This window comes from Pterocles gutturalis, unplaced genomic scaffold (assembly GCF_000699245.1).
Source record: "Pterocles gutturalis isolate BGI_N339 unplaced genomic scaffold, ASM69924v1 scaffold20103, whole genome shotgun sequence".
NCBI classification, from domain to species: Eukaryota; Metazoa; Chordata; class Aves; order Pterocliformes; family Pteroclidae; genus Pterocles; species Pterocles gutturalis.
The window spans coordinates 32317-56888 of record NW_010118549.1 but is presented as its reverse complement, the minus strand read 5'-3'; the positions used below and the strand labels follow the sequence as shown (position 1 = coordinate 56888).

General features: G+C 43.8%; 1 protein-coding gene across 1 annotated transcript in view; it reads right to left on the bottom strand.

Annotated features, from left to right (window-relative positions):
• Window positions 1-10477: 10477 nt before the first annotated feature.
• PTGFRN (prostaglandin F2 receptor inhibitor) overlaps window positions 10478-24572 on the bottom strand; it is a 38735-nt gene continuing 24640 nt past the window's right edge. Inside the window, 3 exon segments of the mRNA XM_010076268.1 lie at window positions 10478-10763; window positions 12012-12317; window positions 19008-19115. Coding sequence (XP_010074570.1) covers window positions 10597-10763; window positions 12012-12317; window positions 19008-19115 — 581 coding nt within the window. The 3' untranslated portion in view covers window positions 10478-10596.

Here is a 24572-nt window from a genome sequence, read left to right as displayed (position 1 = left end):
CACCCAGCAGTCCCACAGAAACCAGCCAGCCACGAAAACAGGAGGAAGCCTAGCAAAGGCAAAGAAAATAGCGACCTTTTCTCATGGCGGTGGGAAGGATTGCTTCTGTTACTCAAATGCTGCATGTCCCTTGTGGGACATGGCTCCAATGCATGGCAAGGACAGGGTCTTCATGAACAAAACCCACAGCAGCACAGAAAGGCTGTTGCAATTGCTTTGCACTGAAAAACACAAGATCATTGGTATAGGAACTGAAACAAATAAAGAAAAAAAATCAAAATCTAGGAGCAGAACAGGCTAGGAAGCAGAGTAATACTTTTCCTGTGCAACTGCAGCTTTCTAGGACTGTCAGTAGTGAGCAGTCAGGGCTGGCCTAGGAGGAGAACACCTACAACATTTTTGCGAACTAGTGTTTGCTTGCATTTGGACCATCTTTCTACTGCAAAAAGTCAAACAAGAACAAAATTGGCCAGGGCACTGCAGTGACAAAGTTCTTCAGGAAAGTGGGATGGGTTATTCCTGCTTTACTGCCACGGCAGCAGGCAAACACATGTGTTCTGAATCTGCTCTGCCAACGGGACATAGGCAGAGCCTGAACCACATGCCTCATATATCTTATACTAATTAAAAGTACTCTTTAGTAACATCCCCCCCCCCCTTAATCTTCTACCCACACAAAAGGGCCAAAAAGCCTTGTTCCTCTACAGCCACAGCTCACCAGTCTTTGTAGTTTGGGGCTGACGTAAATCTCCTGGACATCTCACCTTTGCTGCAGGTGGCAGAAGGCTCAGGGAGAGGCACAACATGCTACTGGGGACCAGGAGAGATGCTGCACTGAGGAAGCTAATTCATCTCCTCCCTGCCAGCTCCTTGCAGCACCCCAGGAAGGAGCCAGCATGTGTGGCACCTCGTTAAAAAGGCATTGCTCAGGAGCTGCTCGTTCCTGCGCTGTATCAGGCCATGCTCCTCTGGCTGCAGGGCTGGGCTCTGAGGGGCACACACACCCTGCCCCCCGTAAATCCTGGCGGTCCCCCACCACAGCACACACAGGGCCTGATCACATCAGCAAGCACTTGGCAAGCGCAGCCCCCCTGCCAGGCTTGTTTCCTGTGCGGCACCAGAAGCTGCTACGCACCACCCCCAGACTTCTCCACGCTGGCATTTGAAGTGGCATCAGCATCTTTTAAGCAAGCAGCATCATGAAAGACCATTTGAAGCAGAGCAGCAGAGGGTTGCACCTGGTCATTTTGGTTCCCGATGGACACAGCAAGGGCAGAGGCCAGGGAAGAGAGGAGGGAGGTTAAGAGAGGGAAAGGGGGAGAGCAATTGCAGAGGGCTGTTTTTCAGTAGGAACTTCTGTGGGGAAATACAGAACAGTATTACGTGTTGGGAGAGAAGCTAGGTTTTAATATTAAGCTGCTTATTTAGGTCTCTAAGTTATGGAGATGCTGCACTTCAAAACTAATTAGATTGACAGAGCCTGGATTTGATTACAGGATTTCCAGAAGCAAGGGAGTTTAAAAAAAAAAATTAAATAGCTGCCCTGGAAATGTTAGCAAGGGAATTAAACAGCCATTGCTGCAGCCAATTGTTAAATACATCTGAGCTGGGAAAAGCGAGAACTCCAGCTGCCAAAACCCACTGTACCAGTGGCTGCAGTAGGGAGATGCTCTCCTAACAGGCCTGAGTGGAAGATGCACAAAATACAAGTTTCCCAGTACTAGAGGCAGGCAGAGGGTCTCCAAGGCCCTTTTCAAGGAAGCATGTGCCTCCCTCTGATGGCAGTGTGTGAATCTGAAAGTGCACGGATTTTTCACTGCCCTGAACCTGCTGCAGTGAGCAGATCACCTGGGAGCTGGCAGGTAGCTGCAGGGTTGGGGCTGAAGAGGGAGAGGCTGTAGATCCCACAGAGCAGCACAAGGGCTACCCAGGGAAACCCCGCTACCTATGTAGACAGAAAATCCCATCCTTACCAGCCAGTACACTAAGGCTCTGTCCATGCAGGCAGAGTGTGGCCACCGCAGCACTAAGAACAACATGGGAGTGACACACAGCTGTGCTCCTGAAGTGATAAAGCGAGGTAGCAATGGCAGAACTACACTTACAGCTCACCTAGCATCAAAGCCTTTGCTCATTTACCGAAAACAGTTCCCTCTTTCCTTCTCCTCTGAGATCATGGGAAAAGCAGCAGTTTCACAAGGTCCACAGAGTGGCCCTTTTATAAAATCCTAGAACTGCCAACTTCAGCTCCTCTTGAAGCACCTAAAGCATCCTTCATCTGTGAATATGAAGCTTCTCTCCAAGTACACGTACACAGGTGTCCAAAGAAATTCAGCTTGGGGCCCGAGAGGTTGCCAGAGTGGGACCTTAAGTTACATTTATACTAAGTCAAATGAGTTTCCTTCAAACAAAAAGCAGGAGCTGCAGTGAACTCCAGGGAAAGCCTGCGGGGTGCACAGCTTTGATTAAACAGAGACGTCAGGAAGAGTTGCAAATGTACAAACTAGATCTCACTTCTTTGTGCTCCGATTGTCAGTCTTGGTGCGAAAGAACTCCTGCTTCAGTGTTGCCACTGAAGGGCTTGATAAAGGATGCACCCAGTACAACACAGCAGCATTTATCTTACTTTTGCCTGACACCTTCCACCCCAGAGAGCCTGCAGCACTGCTGCTTCCAGAGACTTGGAGAACATCTCTCACTACTGAAACATGGGTCTCAATCAAGTTGGGAAAAAGTGACACTCAGATTACATGCTGCCACCACTGACACAAGGTAAGGGAGGGTTTAAACACAGCAATGCCATGCCCAAGGGTCCTGAGAGCCATCTTGTTAACACTGTATACAGTCAAGTCGAGGAAGGGGAAGTTAATGAATAGCAACTTATAAAAGACCTTTCTGGATGAATGTGGGGGACTGTAGGAGACAGAAAGGAAGAGAGGAAGAAAAAGATAATGGACCTGCATGCACTGGAAAGGCTGCAGGAAAAGCCATTGGCTTCAAAAGGACCTTAACATCTTATTTCTACAGAAAACATATGCTTCTATCAGGCTGGGCCCTCAGAGCTCAGCTTCTGAAGAGGCTCTCCCTGAAACATCAGAGGTGGACATTTCTGAGCTAGAGGAAGAGGCTATGCTTGTCAGCCCACAGTGATGGGTTGCTGGGGCAAAGAGAGTGGGCAGTGACAGAAAACAGCTGGTAATATCTGTCCCTGTGGAAGAAGGCCAAACACCCAATAAGGCAGCAAGACATACTAGTGTTTTCATTGGTCAAAGACTCACCTTATGGCAATGATTTTGCTCTAAATAAATACATCAGGAAGCCTGGGCACTCACTATAGATACAGCTACTAGAAGAGGCAGCTTCAGAAGAGCTGGACACTGTGGATAACACACCAGGGACCTCGCTATGAGACTTGGTTGACTCCAGCAGTCACACGCCAGAAAAGCTGCATGGCTGAAGACTAGGAGCCTGCGCAAGAATATAAACCACAATTAGGGTGGATTGGATCCATCCTGATAACTGTAATACAAGCACCACTCATGCAAAAGCAGAGATGTTACATAAGTAACAAACTTGAGATTAAAATCCATCCTGGAACTGTTTTCACAAAAACATAAATTATGTGAAATGGTTGTTACAGCAATCTTGAGGACCCACCATCTGTCTCTTGGCTGAATAATGACTACAGCTATCTGCTGTGGCTTCCTCCTTCCTTCCCTAGCCCATCACTAGAAAGAGGTGCCATTACCTCATTTCTCTCAAGCCCTACCTGCCTGGCCAGTGCTTTTATACATTTATCTTCCCTAATTCTCATGTCCTAGGTGAGCTGCACTTTCCTTTACAGCTAATGGTGAGAAATGGATACCTTTAGGTTCTCCTTATTCTACAATGCATGTCTCAAGCAGGTCAGATAAACTGCATTCTTCAGGTATGTTTCTCAAGTCCAGGGTGGCTAGGCTGGGTGTTAAAGATTAATCCCATCATGCTTACCTTGAGAAATGACTTTGCTTCATACTAGGTACAGTGTTCGGCACAGTGGTTGCTTATTTAGAACTCACAGACACTGAGCAGCATTTGTGTTACGATAGCAAGCAGCCATTCAGGAGAAGGCAGGCAAAAGCCATCTTATTTAGAAAGAAAATCTGTCCCTTCTGCTTTGGCAAAGGGAACCTGAATGTCTCATTGGAGTCACTTCCCCATCAGAGATGCTTAGTTTCCTTGCATATTGTCTGGAGTCCTCACGAGGAAAGAGACTACAAATCATTTGTGTTACATGTGTGTATGGTGCCAGCCTTGCAGATGATCTGTAGCGGGCACTGGGCTGGAGTTCTGCAACTTGAGCTCTCAGCAGATGATTCAGGGGTGCACCACAACAACATACCCCCCGCTCTCCCTCAGAGAGATAAGCATAAGAGAGCATGGTCCTTTAGAGATGCAGAGACAAACATTGCTCTAGATGGCAAAGGCAACAAGAGACTCCTGAAGGAAAGAATGGGAAACAAAAGAGGTGAGAGGCAGAGGCAACAAGACATGGAGGAAATGAGCAAACGTGGTTAAGGACAAAAAGAAAGAGGATGTACTGGAACACCAAAGGGAAGGTTAGTACTACTGTACTTGCATTCAGAACCTGCATTTGGCTGTAGCCACGTACAGCTTTCATATATCCAGGCTAAGCAGCATGGATGTTTTCCCTGTTTACCATAGCCCCAACATCCCAACTGCTGCACACCATGCCCAGGACCTTTGTAGAGCTGAAGTCAGCACAGGGACAAGAAGAGCCACAAAGGCAACACCAGTCTTGTCCTCTCAGACATTTCTGTGGGTTCTTGGATGCCGAGTAACTGGTATGTTCATAGTGCTAGCTCTGCTGAAGGAGGTCTGGAAGAATTCACCCTTCTCTCTAGCCCCACCCTTTAAGAAACTTTTGGGAACTTAGTATCTTTGAGACTTGTTGCCATCTGTTGAATATGCCAAATCATTGGCAGGATCATGCAAACAAGGAACCAGAGGACATGAGCCAGGTTAAGTTGCCAACAAGAAGTAGAATTTCATGTCTATCTATCTGAAGAGTCATTACTCACTTCTAAAGCCAGCAGAAGTGCACTCAGACTGAGTCTGTGGTCTTGTCTGAGACCCAGTACATGCTGAAGTGTATAAAATTCCACGTGAACAAAGTAGGATATAATACTAACTTACTTTCACAAACTCTGCTTTGCAAAGTCCTGACTTTCTACCCCCTTGGCAGAGGTGGAAGCAGACGTGCACTTAGACTTCTGGTACTTTGTGGAATGCAACTTGGCTGCCAGGGAGAGAACAGCTTGTCTTTGTGGCAGTTCTTCTGAGGGACCTGGAAATCCACAGAACCTGGCTTCCTCAATAACCCAGGCACTCCCCTGCTCTCAGTATCAATCATCTGCTGGCTATGGCCTAATGCAGTTTTCCTCAGTAATGGAAGGAAATCCTGGGCAAAGGGCTGTCCAATAGAAGGCTATGTGCTGTATTTAAGGTGTATTTACCTTGCACAAGAATGAACAGTGGCTTTTTCTTCAGTTAGCCTGTTCCACAGCTTGGGTCAGTTGCTAAAGGCTCTTTCTTGAAATACCATCTCTCTTGATACCTGCTGTGCGGACCTCAGCCCCCTGCAATCATAGAAATTTAGAAAGTCCCACTGAAAAGGCAAAAGCCATACATTCTCTTAGAAGACTTGCATGACCAGCTTCACCTTCATGTGACAAAGAGGAGGCAGGTCTTTTCATGCATCCTGCTTGACTCAGCCCAATGGAGATTTTAGGACTGGCCCAGGTTTTGCTGCAGAACAAGCATAGCCAAGCACGATGCCTGAGCCCAGTATTATAGAAGCAACTAAACACCCAGGCTCTGGCACAAACGTGCTTTTCAGGCTGTCTCTATGACACTAAGCAGATAGGTACCTCTATAGGCAGGGTAGTGGAGTCGAATCCATGGCAGATACAGGGTGATGCTGGAGACCTGGTAACTCCCATAATTTACTGCAACATTCAGGCAGTTACTTGCAAGTATCCCACTTCATCTCCAGACTTCAAGTTTTGGCTTTATTTTCTTTCCTATGATAAAATCCTAGCTCTCTTTCAAGAACTGTATTAAGATCCAGGTCATCCCAGAGGGTGGGGGAAGCAAGAGGATTTCTTAAAGCTAATCCAAATTTACCAGTAAGCTGTAACCTACACAGCTAGACGCCAACATCTGCTGACCCACAAGCATGCCACTCATTACTCGTGGGCATGTATGCATTAAACATCTGAAGCTGCCAAAGCTCTGTGACGGATCAGACCATTTATGATATTTCTCTATCTTAGGTGATGGTCTCTGCCACCCCCTTAAGAACTTACAGCTTAGTGCCACCTCCCAGCTTCTGGTAAGCACGCCCTATGGAGGATATCTTTCCATGCCAGCTGCACCACCACCATTTAGAAAGAAGCCAATGATACATACTTTGCTGTTATCTGGCCTGCACTGCAGCCATCTTGGACAGAGCATGCACCAGTTTGAACACAGATTGATCTTGCCAAAGCCTGTCTTGGCCTCCCAAAACCACTGCTGCCTCAAGCAACTTCTTGTTGGAAAGCAAGTCACCTCCTTGCTGTTCTATCATGTTGTCCTTACATGGTTGCTGGGGGGAAAAGAATCCTAAATTCAGCCATTGTCAAGGTAAGCACAAAGTTTACTTCCAACACTACTGGTTTTTCTCCTGGTACCTTGGAAATGAGAAGCCTCAGGAAGAGTTTGAAGACTCAACACCTAACACCCAGGTTTTACAGCAGATATTGAACACACACTCCTGGCCCTAGATAATCAAAAGGAAACTCCCCCAACAAAAAGGCTGACTTACAGTGAGGTAGGAACAGGACAGACTCAGAAAACAATTACGGTCTCCAATTCATCATTCAAATGTAGGCAAATATTTAAAACTTACTTTAAAACAGGGCTCATGCTTATTTTCCAGGGCAAGCAGTGCTGGAAACAGGACTGTAAGGTTTACATTTGATATCGCTGCCTCAACAGTAGTGTCTGCATATATGCAAGGTACAAGGAAAGAACTGCCCATAGCTCAAACATCCAGACCCACAGCACAGACATAATCAAAAAGACTCGCTCTTTATTTTGAACATAAAAAGAAACACTTTACACAGCATTGTTAGAACTATTCAGTACCTGCATTCCAGAATTGTGCCAAACACTTCATTTTATAACTTTGAAAGTAAAACAAAAGAAAGAAAATATCTTGCCCTTCTGCTTCTTGATGTTCAAGCTTGTCCTGGATCAAAATTCCAAGTGCCTGGAGGAATTGGAATTTACCAACTTAACCAGGAGATGTGGCAACGTGAACAGAAGATCAACGTGAGCCCTTAGGATACTCTGACAATATCAACGGTTGCAGCAGGGAGGATATGGATGCTTACACTGCATCTCAGGCAGCTTACTTTCCTGATACTCTGCAGGTTTAATACACAACCAGATGCACACACACCCCTCCATTCACACAAACTCCAGTCACACACTTAACAATAATAATAATAAAAAACATGAAAAGTTACCTAGATTTTTTGTTTTTTTCTTTAGAGATAAGATTCTCACTCTATTTTAAAAAAAACGGGGATAATACAAAATTGGCACAAGTAGAAGAAAACCTGGGGGGTAAGTCTGGCCCCTCAGCTTCTAGCCTTCCAACTACAGCAAATCCAGGGCGGAAGGGGATGCAGCATTGCCTTCCAACAGGCTGGCAGCAGTATGAGCTAGCAGCAAACTTGCTTCATTTGGAATGACAAAGATGGTTTGTTACAGGCCATGAAGGAAGGTCAGCATTACCTAAGGACATGGGGACCTTTCACTAGAGCAGGGAGCTCTGACCAAAATAACCCTGAGTTTTTTCCAGCAGGGAGGAAGTGTGCTACGTTGTGTGCTTGGGAAGAGCTGGCACTTCCCTGCTCATTCATTCCCTAATTATTGCATTACAGCCATGATCCTCTCTCCCTAAAACTTAACCAAGAACACGTTATCAAGGAGTCAGTCTGCAAGGACAGAAAGCGACTGATGCTGCGAACTTCACCACCACTACCACCCTTCCCCAAGATGCCCCAATGCCACAGTTCTTCCGTGAAGAAAGTGGATCTTAATGCAGGAACGAAGCTGCTAGATCAGTGTGGGAAGGACAGCCAGCATCCCAAACATCAGAATGGTTGTTTCACAACATCCAAGGAAAAAGCAAGATTTTATTACAGCAGACAGATAGAAGAGGAAGAAAAAATCTTGCTGTGAAAGTAATATCTGAGTGAATCCTTTCCTCAAGTCCCTTCCTTTGGAAACCATTGATACAGATTTCTGGGCTTTTACAGCGGAAGCTAGAGACTGCTTCTGCCCTGTTCCTCAGCAGAGGCAGTTATGCCTGCCTGCAACATAGGACTTTTCAGAGCTCTTTCAGAAAATAAAACATCAGGCCAGAAAGAAAAACTGCTATGAATGTTCAGGCCAAAGTCTTCCAGAGGCTCATAAGTTTAGGGCGTCCCAGTCTTGGAACATGACATGAAATGTCTTAGAGTCAAATAACAAGCTGCAAGCCCTAACTCTGCAAATCAAGTCCGTTTTGAAGATGGCTCACATCCAGCTTCCAAAAATCATTGGACACCTCTTTGCATACATATGGATATGTATGTGTTCGCATGCGGGAAGAAGAACAGTCTTCTAGAAGAAAACCCTTATGTCGGCCCTAGAACAAAGGTCACAATGCAAGACAGGAAAAAAAAAAAACCACACACAAAGAAAACTTACCACAAAACCCCCTGATTTTGGAATAGCAACAGTGTTGAGGGCAAGGTTCCACAAACACTAATGCAAAATGAAGCCTTCATAGCACAGATACTAGACCTGCAGCTCCCCTGGAATGTGCAGTGCGATGAGCTATTAGTGAAGTAGCCAGAATACATAACAAACATCTAGATTGGCAACAGCACACCACAGCCACTACTTTCCATGGATGCTCTCCTTTAGCATCTTTTCTTTTAGCTTAAAAAAAAAAAATCTGGAAAGGATTGAGCCCTGGCCTCAGCTCTACATTTCTCACTCTTCTTAATGTGAGCCAAACCCTGGCTGTGACATCAGGTTGTGGTACACTCCTACTTCCTTGTTTATTTATACACAGTATCTTTATTCTGACTTTTATTGCTTAAAACACCAGCTGTGCTGGGAAGACAGAACTACCTGGAAAAGGAGCTGCTCCCACTCAGGAGCCAGGTCAGTGTATGTGGAAGACCAAAGCAGGACTTCTATCCTATAGCACCTAGGAGTAGGTCTCAAACCCATGGGGAACAACCTGCTGCAGGCCCATGCACAAGACCAGGATCATTAGAACCTGAAGGATTCTTGCTGCCCTCTTGGGCTTGCTCCTATTCCTACCCTGAGCTGCACTTCAGCTACTGCAGATCTTGGACTCTGCTCACAGGTTCAAGGATTACCACTGAGTGACTGCCAGAAGCAACACTGGAGTCTGGTCTGTGCATTTGGTAATACATGGTTTACAAGTCTTCTCTAAACACTATCAGTTGGCCAACTGCAGACAAAGATCCATTTTTTTTTTTTTTTTTTTTTGGAAGTCACACCATCACCAGAGGGGCCTCCAACTTCTCTGACAAAGCCAGAAGAAGGCCAGGCCTTGTTTCTAGACACCACGTGCCACCCTGCAACAAGCAGAAAGGATCTCAGGCACAAAGTGAGCAGCTGCAGTGGGGAGAAAAGAAGGTGGAAGGGTGGGGGAGAATGTGTCCATAAGCAGGCATCCAACAAATGCTTGTCTAGGATTGACTCTTCAGGGTTGCCAAGTTAGCCCCTATTCAGCACAGCTAAGAGCTTTGAGTACTGAAAATAAAATCAAAAATTTTAAAAGTTTTTTTTAAAAAAAATGTCTCAAAGACCTGCAGGCAAGTTATGTTTTGGGGTTAACTGCAAACCCTTTGAAAGCCAGGTAAGAGAAGGCATGCCAACAACCATAAACCAATTCTTTGCTGGAACAGTTTCATGGGGCACCAGCAGAGGAACCTTCTCCAGCCTTCAATCCAACAGAGAAGTCTGTGAGATACCAAGGTGGACAGAGAAAGGGAACAGGATGGTGTGATGAGGGTTAGAGGGAAAAAGTAGATTGGTTAATACAGTGAAAGTCTAACACTTCTACCAGTCCCTTTCCCACCCATCGCCCTGTCCATCATGTTTTCATACAGGGACATCTTTTCAAAACCAAGTGGGGAAAAAAAAACAAAACACCAAACAAACAAACAAAAACAACCTTAGTGAATTTTGTCACAGGGCCCTGCTGAAAGAAGGCTCAATAATTTGCACATTAGAAGGACATGAACTCTATGCAGAAAGTGCTGCTAGAAAAGGAGAACTCCAAGTTGCTAAATATGGCCTGAACGCTCTCAGGACATGTCGTGTAACAAGGAGAAGCTTGAGGTCCAGGCTGAAATCAGAGGAAATGCAGTCTTGTCTGGGGCTGTAAGCGAGTGTCTCAGCACAGTCCAAGAGCCCTGTAAGTCTCTCCCAAAATGCAAGTGTCTCTGGCTCCCACGCTCAGTCCATCTCCATCGACATTAGCCGGCGACGCTCTCGTCTTGTTTCCTGCACCTCCTTCTTGCAGCACCAACGGGAGCTGCAGTAGCCAATGAGGCATGATAAGAGTCCAATGACAGTGGCCAGACCAATGCCAATCAACAGGGGATACTTGAAAGCGTTCAGAACTGAAAGAGGAAGGCAAAGTCATTAGACATCACTGAGAAATTCAGAGATCCCCTTTACTTGTTCTTGCCTAAAAAGGGAGAAAAATCTCACATTATTCAGTTATGGGGAGATTAATTTCTTCAGAAGGAAACTACATTAATTTTCCTTCTTGGTTTCTGTCTTTTGAGATTTGGAAAATTAGTCTCTTACTGGCCTCCCTTACCTCCTCACCCTAATTCTTCCTCCACCATTTCAAAGCCTCAGAGAGGCTGGAAGCACCAGAGGAACCTTTGAGTAAGACAGCAAAGTAAAGCTAGTTCCAAGAGGTATTCCATTACCTGTTCCTCCAAGAAAAAGCTTTGCAAGGCTTCCCCATCAGAGGCAGAGTGCTTGTTTCCAAATGGCAAGGAGTGGACTCCTCTATGCTTTGCTTGATTAGAACTACTTATACAGTATATTCACTGCCACTTGGCAACCCTGTCTAATCAGCCTCCAAAGTTAGTACCCAAACAAGAAATTTGATTTGTAGGCACCTACTGCTCAGTTAAAAGGCAGGGTCAAGAACTGTAAGGAGTTTGGAAAGTACAGTTATAACAGTTATCTGCACAACAGGGAGAAAAAAAAAATTCTGATTCCTTTCAAGTTCACAGAACTTCCCAATATGACCTTTTCTGGAAATATTCAGAAAAAACAACTAGTTCATAACCCCTCCTACATTAATTTTCCTTCTTAGCTACGTGCTGAATGCAGCATGTAGTGTGCAACTTGCTTCCCATCAAGTGTAGCATCATTTGCAACTCAGGTTGGAAAGCAGACAAGGCATTAAGTGCAGGGAGCAGCACGCCTTGTGGTTAGGAGAGGGAGGAAGGAGTCAGGGTTCTGACTTTCTGTTCTCAGCTTTGATATTAACCACAATGCAAATCTACTTCAGCATGCCCCCTCTGCAAATCAAGGCTCCCTCCTGCAGGCAGCAGAAGGGTTAACACTTAGAGAGAATACTATGCCTTGATTGAAAGATGCCCCAGCTGTGCAAAACATCACCAAGAGGCAATCAGGAAAGAGAACACTCCAGTCTCATGAGTATGATCTCTTCAGGCCTACCTACACTACAGAATGTGGATAATCAGAAGTTACAAACAATAGAAAAGGATAAAAAACCCTAATGAGATTATCCCAGACACCTTGAAATACAGCCATGGGAAATATTTGACACAGAAAGCCATAACAAGGTGTTAAAAAGTATTGCATAACATGTTACAATCTCTTACCATCCATTTTCACAGATAGAAAAATGGGTTTGGCTTTGATGTCAGGTTCCCGCTGCCATACGCCAGTGGCGGATCGCACCCATGGGGTCACTACGCAGTAGTGGTTCCCAAAGTCATGGTCCTCACAGCCATGCACGCGGAGCCGGAATTCCAGGGGGCTGATTCTCTCCAGGCTGAGATCGCTGCTCCCATTTCTTCTGCTCTGCATGACAATCCCTCTCCTGTCCAGCGAAGCCAGCAAGACGGGCTCTCTGTCCAATGCAAAGGAGCGCACAGCAAACCAGGAGACATCAAAGGACATATCATCTGCATTTGTGGACAAAGAAGAATTTGGACATGTTGGTGGGCTCCAAAGAGTATTCATAGTGCCACTTCTCAGCAGAAAGGTTAATCTGCAAGCAGCATAGCCAACACTAGTCTGACAGTGGAATAAAAAAAAAAAAAAAGAAAAAAAAGAAAAGAAAGAGAAAAAAAAGAAAAAGGAAAAAAGAGTGCCCTGAACATGTCCTTTCTAGGAGGATTCAAGCAACAAACTGCAATGAAACGCACTGGCATGAAGAATGTAGCTGCACAGAATGGGTGACTTACTACAGGGACGACAAAAGGGAGGTTTCTGGTTTTCCTGCCTGCCATTCTGAAATTTATATTTCACCTCTGATTTAAGTTTTCACCAAGCAGGCCTAGTGTCATAAAAAGTTCTGTAACTATGCTGAACCTAGACTGAAAAGGGATTGGAAGTACAATGCATTTGCTAGCAGAGAGTGATTTGCAATCACTGTCTTCATGCAGGGCCTAAAAAACCACAAAGTCAGAAGGCTCTTTCCTGAAGGCTCCTTCCTTACATTTCATATGCCTAAATGAATACAGAGATTCTACACAGAGCACAAAAAATTACCTACAAAAACACAAAGCATTCAGGAGCAAAGCCCAACCATGATGCTTTTATACATTTTTTCCAGAGTTGTGGGTTACTGTCACACACTATCAGGCATCACGCCTTTTACAAGTTTTACCACCCAAGGAGACAGTCTACAAAAGGCAATTACAACACCTTTAACATTTAACGTAGCTGACAGGTAGTCAGAGTTCATCAATACATTAGTTCTTTCTATGTTCATGCAAGATCCTATTGATCCCATTAGGAGATCTCAGTCTCAACCCTATTAGGCTGATGTAGCTGAGCATCTACTTTAAAAATCACTGCTATTCTTTGCTAATGTGAGCCCAGCAACACCTGTCAGTCTGTAACCTGGCATGACCTAGAGCACAGACAGGAAAGCCTGCTCGCTTGTTTCATCTACAGGTCTTCCTTCTTGGCACACAAGTAAATTGATGGGCCCAAACTGGAAACAGAGGTCACTATTTCTGTCCTGAGTTTTGGGTACTGGTAGAATGTGTGCACAGCACTTAACCTTTTCAGAGCTAAGACAGTCCTAGTGATTTTGGCAATGTATCAAACTTTCACTTGCTAGTATTGAGATCTCTGAAAAATACAGTATTAGCAACCTGAAATTTAAAACTGTTTGTCTAATTGAGTTTGCTCTTCTCTAAACTTCCACATTTGATCTCCAGGCAAATGGAAAAATTAAAGCCCTGCTGCCATACTCAAATTCTTTGCAGATCTAAGTGAAGACAATTTTTAAGCTGGAAGGAAGGAAGGGAACCTTAAAATAATATTTTAAAGCAAAGGGAAGGGACATCCTCAGCTCTGCTACTTAAGCATAGCATCAGCTGGACAGGTAGAACATTCCCCCTTCCTGCAGACAAAAACCACCCACTGTTTGGGATACAATTAGCTCCCCTGTAAGGTGCACTGGTTTTTACACACATCTTCAAAAACAAAACAAAAAGATGAGAAAGCCGATGTTACTAAAAGAAACAATGGCTGATCAAACTGTTTTGAGACGCCAGCCAGCTTCTTGCCCTGCCTGGCACAGTCAGCTGCTCCAGATGACAGCACAGAACCTCAAGAGAGCACCTTGCCTTTTTTGCAGCCCTATAGCAGGAGTAGATTTCCCAGTCCTACATGGGGATCAGTATAGGTCATATGGACCAGCAGCCCTCACAACAATCACTGTTGCCTATCATACTACAAACACTACTGTTAGTTACTTGGCATAGCACTCAGATTGCTTCCCTTGAAAGCAAAGTTAATAAAAATTACCATAAACACATGTTCAGTTAACGGGTCCAAACCTTGACCTCTGTTTTGTGTACTCATCCAACTGTCTGTGGGAAACAGGGCCTCTACTGGAGAGAGTTCTGTTTCTATAAACTACTCTTCGTCTCTGCTGCCTGTTTATGCCAAATACGGTAAAAGCACTGGTCCACTGGCAGTCACGTTGGGAACGACCAATTCCTTCCAAAGATCATCAAGACTGCCTGCCATTAGCTCTTGTGTTTCCAGGTACCGTAGGAGCATATGGACACCTTCCAGGCTAAGGCCAACTACACTGAACATGCCATTGCACTTGCTAAAAACTGTTTAAACAATAAATTTAGATATTAAAAAAATAATCTAGCCTTCAGATTCCCAGGCAACTTGCTACCTTTGAGGAATTCCTTTTTTCAGTCTCAGTTAATTTGAGGTTCCCTTCCCTCCACATACAAATATGAGTGCAGACACTTGCTGTCACTTTGAAACAGCTGCATCTATCTTCTGTAATTACAACATGGGACAACAGTATTATGCCAACATATTTTATTAGTCAGTATACACAGTGTGCAATTAGTGACTCACTACAGACAGAGGGAGGATTTGGCTCCAAGTACTCTTTGTCACTATCCTCCTTGAAGTAGCTTAATATAGGCAAAGGAATCTGATTCATTTCTATATAACTCTGGTTTTCATGCAATAAAAATACAGGAAAATTTAGCAAAACCAGGACATAAATCAGGTGCTCTCTAAAGATCAGTGACAAATGTGCCTAGCACCTCCCAAGTGCTAATAAATATGTAGTTTTACTGACATAAAACATGTCACACACTAGGCTTCCCAAAAGCATCTGTACCATGCCACACACACCTTGCATCCATGTTGACAAGTCACTCACAATTTTTGTCTCCAATCCACAAAAAACAAACCCAAACACAAGAATCACACTCACACTTAACACTACAAAAGTTTCTTTCACCAGTTTCTTCTGTGCTCCACAACGTCGTAAGTAGTGTGAGACACCTGGACAAGGTGGAGGAAAGCATTACATCCCAGTGCCAAACTCAGAAGGCCATCAAGGACCTCAGAGCCCCCAGGTCATGCAACTCAGCTGCTTTCATAACGGAACACAAAGCACTGGGAGCTGGACGCTTCAGAGCTCTGTTAGCAGAGTAATAGCGGTGCTATGCTTCCTCCCCTCCTCAGTGAGGATCATCAACATGTAAAGCACATCTTTATGCTCATTTCAATTTGACACACAGGACTAAGCTGTCTGGGTCTTAGCTGCTTCCTTGGCCAATCCCTCCTCAAACCAGGGAATCCTATTTCTAGACCAGCTCTTAGGAACACTTCCACTCCTTAGAATGGAGCTCTCTCAGCATCTTGTTACAGTGCTGAATCACAATTTTGAGACCCTTTTTGTTTACTACATTTAAATGAGGTTGAATAGGGCTTCCTAGAGAGCTGAGCAAACCACTTCAAGCCATACAAGAGGTAAACAAGCTGGTTTTGTTAAATTCTCCAGAGTGCCTACTGGGTCTGTCTGGAGCACATGAAAAACACATCTCCTTTCAGGCTCAGTAAGTAATACTTTAAAATCCCTAAGCACATAGTCCAAGAAGGGGTGATCTGGGAAGTCTAGAGAGATCGTTTTGAAAATGTGTATTCAACATAAATATCAGAAGCAGCTTTTATATCTTCAGGGCACAGAAGAACTACTATTCTCCCCTGACACACACATACTCCCCTCACATCAATTCAAAACACCAACCACAGCTGCCAAGCCAAAGGAACACTTCTTTAGATGGAGCGGTTGCTGCCATGTACTGAGCTTAGTAATACACACTCCATTTCAGCTGGGTCTCCAAGAAGCAGAGGAAATTAAAGCACACAGCAGTCATGCCAAAACCTTTTCCACCCTTTTGAAAATTTCCCACAGGGTGGGTACACACAAGCACACACAGAGTATTGTGAATTGCCTCTACAAGACCAGGGTCCAACCCATAAGTGATGCTCCTAGAAACAAATGGATCTAACTGTGACAAAGATCATTGGTCATTTAACTTTTCCTCAGCTCCTTGGAAGTACTTTATTTTTCTGACTGTGCCTACAGAGAGGGAGAAGAGGTGGCACATGGCACCTCAACTTATTACAGGAAGCATACATACTAATCCACATGCATGCTTGCAAAGTTGAGTGCCTATGGGTACAAGAGCAGAGCTGGCTGGCATATCAAGTGTGTTCAAAGTGTTTTGGATGCACATTTAACAAGACATCCTATGAAATTCCCTGATCCTTCTTTGCTCGTAAGAGGGCCCAAAACACAGCCCTGCAGCAGGTCTGACACCAGAAGAGTAGATGGCCTTTGGAAGCCATCATGCCCGTTAGAAGAGTGTCAAATGCAATTGCTCTGCTTTCTCATCACATTCCCAAATGGAAGGACCATGTCTGTACTACTGTCATCTGATTTCTTCTAGGTGATGCTGGCAACTCTTGCTCTGTTTATCTGATTACCTGGTGTAAGGCTTTCCCTAACAACATGCCTCATTCCCCCACTGGGATGAGACAGCCCTGTTATTTTCACAGTCTGTCTAATGTTTGGCACTCATTTAAAAACCAAGTTCTCCATTCCAGCTGTGAATTAAATTGTGATACTAACTCAGCATAGAGACAGATCAGAGATGGGATAGAGGGGAACAGGGTTACTACTGAGGAGTTACATCTGTTTGTTATCACATGAGCCCTTAAGGTCCTTCTTCACCTAAGCTGTTCCACTACCCCACTGCTCTAGTCCCCTCCATCTCTCAAGGCCAAGACTGACAAGGGAAGTCTGCACACCCTACAGCTGTTCCCTGCAGCTCTTCTGCCAGTCTCATCCAGAGGATGAGCAAGGACTGAAGAGAGGTCAGATTCTCAGCGCCATACAAAAGGCCCAGATGAGGTTTCTCTGCACAGTATGGCTGGTTAGGCCCCAAATGCTGCTCATTCAGCAAATGGAGGCTCAGAGCATGGACAGAAAGGTTCCCTCAAAACCTGCCACAATGCCACACTTCACTCCATTCTAGGCATATCTGTTGCCTGTGCTTCATCTGCCCCACTACAGACTCAAAAACACCCAAATCAAAACAACCCAAAACAAACAAACAAAAACACAAAAAAAAACCCAAAACATAGAGGCAGAGATTTGCCATGTTCAAGATGGCATTACCCAGCTATGGAACAAATTACAGTGCTGACATTTAAAACTCTGCACTGGCTGCTCATGACCACTGGAAACAGCATAATTTCCAACTCTAGGCATCATCTATCAATTCAACAGACATCTGTGAACCCCTATGAAGTTGCCCAGTTAAAACTTAATTGTGCTGAAGAGCAGCTCCTCAAAGAGGACACCTTTTTACTTCAATCCCTTTGATTATCCTTATCTTGCCAATGCTTCTCCCAGTCTCAGGCTACTAAACACACAAAAAACCATCACGAACCCAACTGCAGCAGAGCACTGACAGGAGAGCTCCACTGTTACTAAGTGGCCTCTTTTCAAGTTTTAAGTGAGTCAGGGGTGCTGAGGCCTCTTTCACAAGGCAACCGCAAGCTTATTTTAGCTGTCAAACACCAGCAGAAGCAGCAGCTGCTCCCTGACAGGAATTATTGCTTTGCAAAGGAAGGCAGCTGCTTTGGGTACTGCATCACAACAATACCTGGAGGAGCTCAGGCACACCTCAGCTTAGAAGAGGCTTCCAGCCGAGCAGAAACCACAGGACAGACCGAGGTACACATACAGGCATACGTTGCTGCTTACTGTGTCCAATATCCCAGGCTATGAGTCTTTTGACAGCAATAAAGTTTATTCAGCTTTTCCTCCCTACCAAGCATTTCAATAATATAATCTACAGCCTTCTTGGAATGTCAAAGTGACGGCCTTCACTAAGCTTGGTACTTCTTCTCACTCATCAGCTACTACACTGTAAGTAATATTTTTTGCACGGCACCTCTTTTGTAGTGGCTTATGCATAGATTTCTAATTTTCACATTAATTATTACATCTTTATATTTAGGTATATACATTTATATATTTATATTTGCATACAAATTTATAGATTTATTTTAAATACCTTTTATATTCATATATATGTAGAATGACTTTTAAAAAACTAAACTCACCCCAAACCCAAATTTTGGATACAATAACCGGAGTTATTCTCACAGCATTTTGATGAAAAGCAGTTCAGGCAATGCTTGGCAAGCAGCTAGGTTTTGAGCAATTCTCTGAACTTTTCAGCTCTTCATAAAGATTGCCTTTAAAGCATTCACTATCCTTTTCACAGCAGTTAGGTACTGTGTTTCTTTGTTGTTCCACATAAAAAAGGAGGTTCACCTTTTAAGGCATAAGCAATGAAAATTAATTTTTGGCATTTAGGCTGCAGTAGTCAATTACTATGTTTTTTAGACTTACATTGGCCAGGTGACTTTTGTTTGTAGATGACTGTTTTCCCAATGGACCTCCTTTCCAATTAAAGGAAAGGGAAATAATTTTCATGGCCCATCTAGTGGTTGTTGGATGAGATTGACAGCAGTGGGGTCAGTTGGTACAGACAGCACAGGGGGTTTTAGCAGTAAGAACGCTTTTTTCCCCTCCCCTCAGAACATGAAACAAAAAACCTTGTTTTAAATTTGGCTGTGTAAAGCAAACATGCTCTACTGTATTATCTAGTTCTATAGGATTTTCAATGCTGGTTCTCAGTTCTCCAGCCTCACTCAATGGACACAGGGTTGTAACTGCTGGTATTATTCTGCCTGGTGAAGGCAAATGAGTTACAAGTAAAATAATTTTGCCAAAATACCTGGCTCAAGTGCCATTCCTTCTGTTGTGACGATACACAGCAAATCTGCCAGCTCACCCTGGTAAATCATCAGGTTGTCAGAATGCACCGAGACGTTAAACACAGGACCTAGAAAAGAGTAACCACAATTATTCATGACAGGCTTTTCTTCAGTGTCCAAAACCCTTGCATGGTTTTGAAGTATTCTCTGCTAGTTTGTGGAGACAGAGCTCTGAAGAAGGAATAAGCAATCATGTAAGTTTTCGCAAAATAGTTATCCAATTTTAGCCATTAATTCCTGCACTAAGACAAAGTACCCAAACTGCCAGACCTGCCACCCAACACAGAGGCTGCTGCTGAAGTCTGCCTTCTACTGTCTGGCAGAAAAGAAGCCAGTTTTCTAGTGGTGACTCCTCTAAGAGCATGAGAGCTCAGGTCTTCAAGCTAATCCAGCATGGATCTTTTTTGGCTGAGGCTGTCAATAGAATTCAAGTTCGAGCAAACCAGTATTTTAACAATACAGATGGTTCTGCTATGGAACTGAAGCATGGACAACAGAAGAAGTGCATCTGATAACACTTTCTGTGGGTTTTCCTTCAGACTCTGCCACAGATAGCTTCGTCTGTAGAAGGTGTCTCAAAGCCCAAGGGTACAGTAACTCCTTCAGTTGCAAAGTGGCGATGATATTGATGAAAACCATTAGGCTGTTATGAAATGCTCAGACACCATGACAACATGTGGTGTTTGACCTCTGAAGTACATAAGTTAAAAAACAAAACTTCCCCAAATTTTGACAACAACTCCATCTCTGATGCAAAATTAGCAAAACCACAACTCCTCAGATACACCAACAGTGCCAGTACTCTCTATTTCACAGGGCAGAAACTGAAGAATGTGTCAAAATACCCTTAGTGATTTCTCTACTAAACAAGGTGAAGGAGATAAGTAGGAAGAAAACTGATGCTAATGGTGGCCTCCCAGGGGTCAGGGAACTCAAGAAGGAAGCTGGGACTTAGATTAAGAAGTAACCTTTTTTACCCTCCTTGAACTCCATTAGCTGCTATCATTACCTGGCTCAGCTACCTCTGGGACAGTAGCAGCAACAAGCAGCACTGAAAGGTGGTTTGGGAGGAAAGAAAAGCTGTTGGAAGATTTGCACTACTCCACTCTTATATGCTACTGTTTTAGTACAAGAACTGTAAATTTCAAATCCACTGAAGATCAGTGGTAAACAATGCTTTTGATGTTGAACATTTAACGAAATCATCCAAGACAACCCACTTGTCCCTTGCCCTCCCAACAGGTTTCTGCAGAAATTTATGCTGATAACTCACTATACTGCACATGCTTATCACATCACTTGGAAACTGAAGTTCTGGAAAGAAACTTGGATGTGCTGCGAAGCAAGAGCTGTCATTTTTGGTGAAACCGTTCTACACTACAAGGGCCTGGCTTATTTTGGTCAGCAGAGATTACACAGCACGCTAGGAAACTAATTCCAATTACAATGCAATAATTACTTCTGTGGCTTCCAAAATTCCCCCCACAATTTCCACTGGGCACAATGTGCTGCTCTTTGTTATATCATAAATTTCTTACAGCCCTCTTCTCTGCCCCACAACCAGAGTATGTGTACTTTGTACACACAGGCAGTATGTAGACATTAATCCCAGAGGTTTGTACCCATTTTGACAGTAGAAGTCCTCTCTATTAAAACTTAAGATTGCAAACTACCCCACCAAGCAAGGATAAAAGGGCGGTAGAGATGCAATAAAGGTTACATATGGACTACCAGACGAGACTCCTACATGCTTATGCTATAACACATTTAAGAAAATAGGAGACCCAGAACACTTTGAAGTTCAGCTGTTCAGGTAGTGACTTCATGAGCTGGCTGCAGCCCTAAATTAAGCTCAGCATGATGGGATCCTTTTCTGGGGAAATGGAGAGATTAATCCAATTGCTTCCTCAGCCTCTTATCCAAACTCTTTCTACATGAGCTCAATTTGTTTCCTGACATTTACACACACACCTCCCAACCATATTCACCTTGCAGCCTTTTTGGTCATTCGTCTTCTGATAAAACTAGACATTTTCCATCATTTTATTTGAAGTTGTGCAGACAGTAGTTCAAGGTCTTAGGGAACTAAAGGCAGAATGGAACAGGGCACTCCAGCCAACTGTAACCAGAGGAGTCTCAACCTGTGGGTGAACTGTCACAGCAACATAAACAAAAAGACTGTCAAAATCTGCCAGGAACATCCCTGCATTCCCAGCCCATACCCTCTGCTGCATTAATCAAAGGCAAAAAAGCTCCATAATAATCTTGGTACTGTCTATAGCTCAGGGTCTATCCTAAGTCCCAGCAGCAACTGAGGTGTCAGGAGTATGGGACATTCTCTGCTTCAGCAGTCTCTGTCCTGGCTAGATGCTGGCCAGGATTGAGCAAGGGAGATGAACAGCATGATCCCAACTTTGTCAGGCTAAGGATGTGCTGCCTTACTACTGCCCAGGCAGGGTAAATAATGAAACACAGAGGGTACGTATAGACAAGACTTTTCCAGCCTTATCAAGAAATAAGTTAAAATAAAAATAAATTAAAATAAGTTAAAAGTCCAAGCATCTATTGCATTCAACAGACATTGGCTTCCAACCCTGGCATGCCAATAAACCACCAATGTAGAGTAAACCACCAATGTAGAGTCTGAGCATTCCTGGCCATTGAATGTCAAGAAGGTAAAAGCTAAACTTGTTTGGTCACATAGCCAGGACAGGCCATGTATCAGGGTAACGCAGCACTCCCTACGTACTCTTCAGTTCTGGGTCATGGAGTGCATCTCTACTCTGCCTCCCACATGAAGAGTCAAAGTTTCTTGGGCAGTAAGAAGGCTGCTAGGCAGCAGCTGCTCTGTCATTTCATGATTGTACTTCCCCTTGGTAAGCCACAAACAATTATTTCCTTTTGGTTACTTCCCTACTAGGGTACATCTCCTGCAAATTACCATCTGTACCTCCAGGGAGAAATCATTGTCCTGTGTGCAAAGAACTGGATTTCAACAGAGTTGAGAGCAGCGGTAGTGCTCTTCCCTCTCCAGCTGAAAAGGGAAAATTAGTTTTATTTTTTTAAACCTAAGCAATCTTCATTACAGACAAAGCTGCTTAGTTCAGTCTTGAAAACTGTGTGGTTGCAATTTCCTAGGAGGAGCATCTTCCTACTGTGGAAGTATCTCAGGCCTTCTTCCCACACTACCCATGCCCTGGGCCTCAGGCTGCTCTCAGACATGAAAGGACAGAATAAAGCATTTTCATAGATTCTGTGCCCCACCCCTGCCACCCCCAACCTGAAAAAGCAGGAGACTGTTTTCAACAGAGACCCGTTAGCCTTGAGCTGGACCACAAAGACCATTTAATCCCCTACCTTTGACCATAAGGTACACTTGAGTCAGAGCTGTAGTCACTACATAGCCTGGAAAAGATTCATAGAAGCTGATGACATGGCTCCAATCCCTCATTAAGTCATCTGCATGCTGCCCTTCTCTATTGAAAGGTTTTGGTCTTGGTTTTGTTCAATTTTCTTCTAAAAAACCCAACTGATCAGTGCTTTTAACCTGATTATAACTTGCTGGATTTATGTCCCCAGCTTAAACAATTCAATCTGGCCTCAGCTGAATCTGTTTGGCAACAGGATGAGAGAAGTAGGAATGAGCTGCATACCAATCTCAAACAAAAGCAGCAGCAAACCAGTGTTCATTAGAGGGTTACACGTAAAATCATCACCTTATCTGACTGGACATCCACTTTACTGCAGGCTCAGGAAAAGCACCTGTGCAAAAAACAGCACCAGAGTAAACATGGGATGCTTCCAGACACATTTTCAAGACTCCTGAGGACCTCCCAAGAGGTCACAAATGTGCCACAAAAATCTTGTGGCAAGGTGCAGATCCTGTCGGGTTTTTTGTCCCCATTACCATCACACCACAGTATCCAAGAGGCCCTGGACTTAGACTCCACCAAGCAGGGCTTGGCACATAAAAACCAAGTGCTTTTCTTAAGTTTTTACCCTCCCAGAAAAAAAACCCCTTAACTCAAAGCCTACAGGTGCAGGCATGTGGTAACAGGCACCTCCCAGTAGACACTGATGACACCAACTATGAGAGTCTCAGCATTGCCATGCTCAAGCACTTGCAGTGTTGTCACAGGAAGTGTTGCGGAGGTGACATGAATTCTTCGATGAGATCCGAGTTCATGCTACATTAACACTGAGAAAAATACAACTCTACAGATAACCGATGATGTAGCTTTGCTCACCTTGCCACTTGTATTTAACAGTTTGAAATACTGTTATTGGCACCTACTGGTCACTCGGGAGAATAAACAAATCAGAACTTAGTTTCAATTGCAGGGTTGACAGATCAAGCATGACCTGTAAAGCTCATCAAGAACAAAGCACAGTTAAGTGTAGGAAAGCTGCTCAGGAGTTTGAAAGCTGAGAAATAATTGGATTTTAATAACTTTAGTTTTGAAGATAGGTGTCATGCCGTTGGCTAATTCAGAAACTAAAGAGCATAGATTTACAAAACAAACCAGCATTCGCAATTCTAAGAGCTAAGCATCAACCTTCCTCTAAATTGCCATCTTCTGCTGAGACCTCTGATTTAACATGAGACAAAATCTCTGCTCCTCACTATAGGAAGGCCTATGTAAGCTTAGATACAACCCCTAAAAGAAGTTTTCTTCTTTATTAAAGTAATAGCAATTTTATATTAAAAAGCATCTGCAATCAAGATAGGAATAAAAAGAGTTTTCAGAGCATTTTTTGACTTCTGAATGCTTGAAAAACACTATATAATTTTAAACGGGAAGTGAAGGAACTGAGGTTAGAAGTTTACTAGTACAAATCTAGCAGTGCTTAAAGAGAAACCAGGTTCCAAGATCAGGACTTGTTTGGTGTAATTTCTTCTGAATGTCCCCTTTTATGGCAGATCTCCGTGCTCAAACTGTTGATTTCATGCAACCCAGGAAGGAAACTCCAGGATCCAAATCCCTCAGTAATAGTTTTCAGCTAAAAAGTGTATTGCAAATTCTTCCACATATGTAAATGAAAGGAAAAAGTGTTTGTAAGCTGTACCAAGTTTGGTTTATTAATTTGTGCTCAGACTCACACTGAACAGGCTGCAGGGTGGAAAGGAGAAGTTTATGGAGTTAATTTACTCAGCTTAAGGATTTAACATATTGGAGAAAATAAAAAATCCTGAGCCCTATTTACCTGATATCACCCCATTCTCCCTGCTTTCCTTCCCTGCTCAGTAATTCAAACACCTTAAATCTGCAAGAAAAAAAAGGGGAAAAGGAGGGAGAAAAACCAAAAGCCAGTTAACATCTAAGACTTACAACAGAAGAAATCGTAATTACCTAGGTGATATTTTGGCCTTTTCAATATCATTTTAGCCAGTACTTCTCTGCAAAAATAAGGTATAGTCTCCCCAGAGACATGAGTTACCTTTATTTTCCAGACAAGTAAAGTAGAGCAGAGAAAGGTCAAGCAACCTGACTAACAGATCCAGAACAGGCTGTTCCACCCAAGAA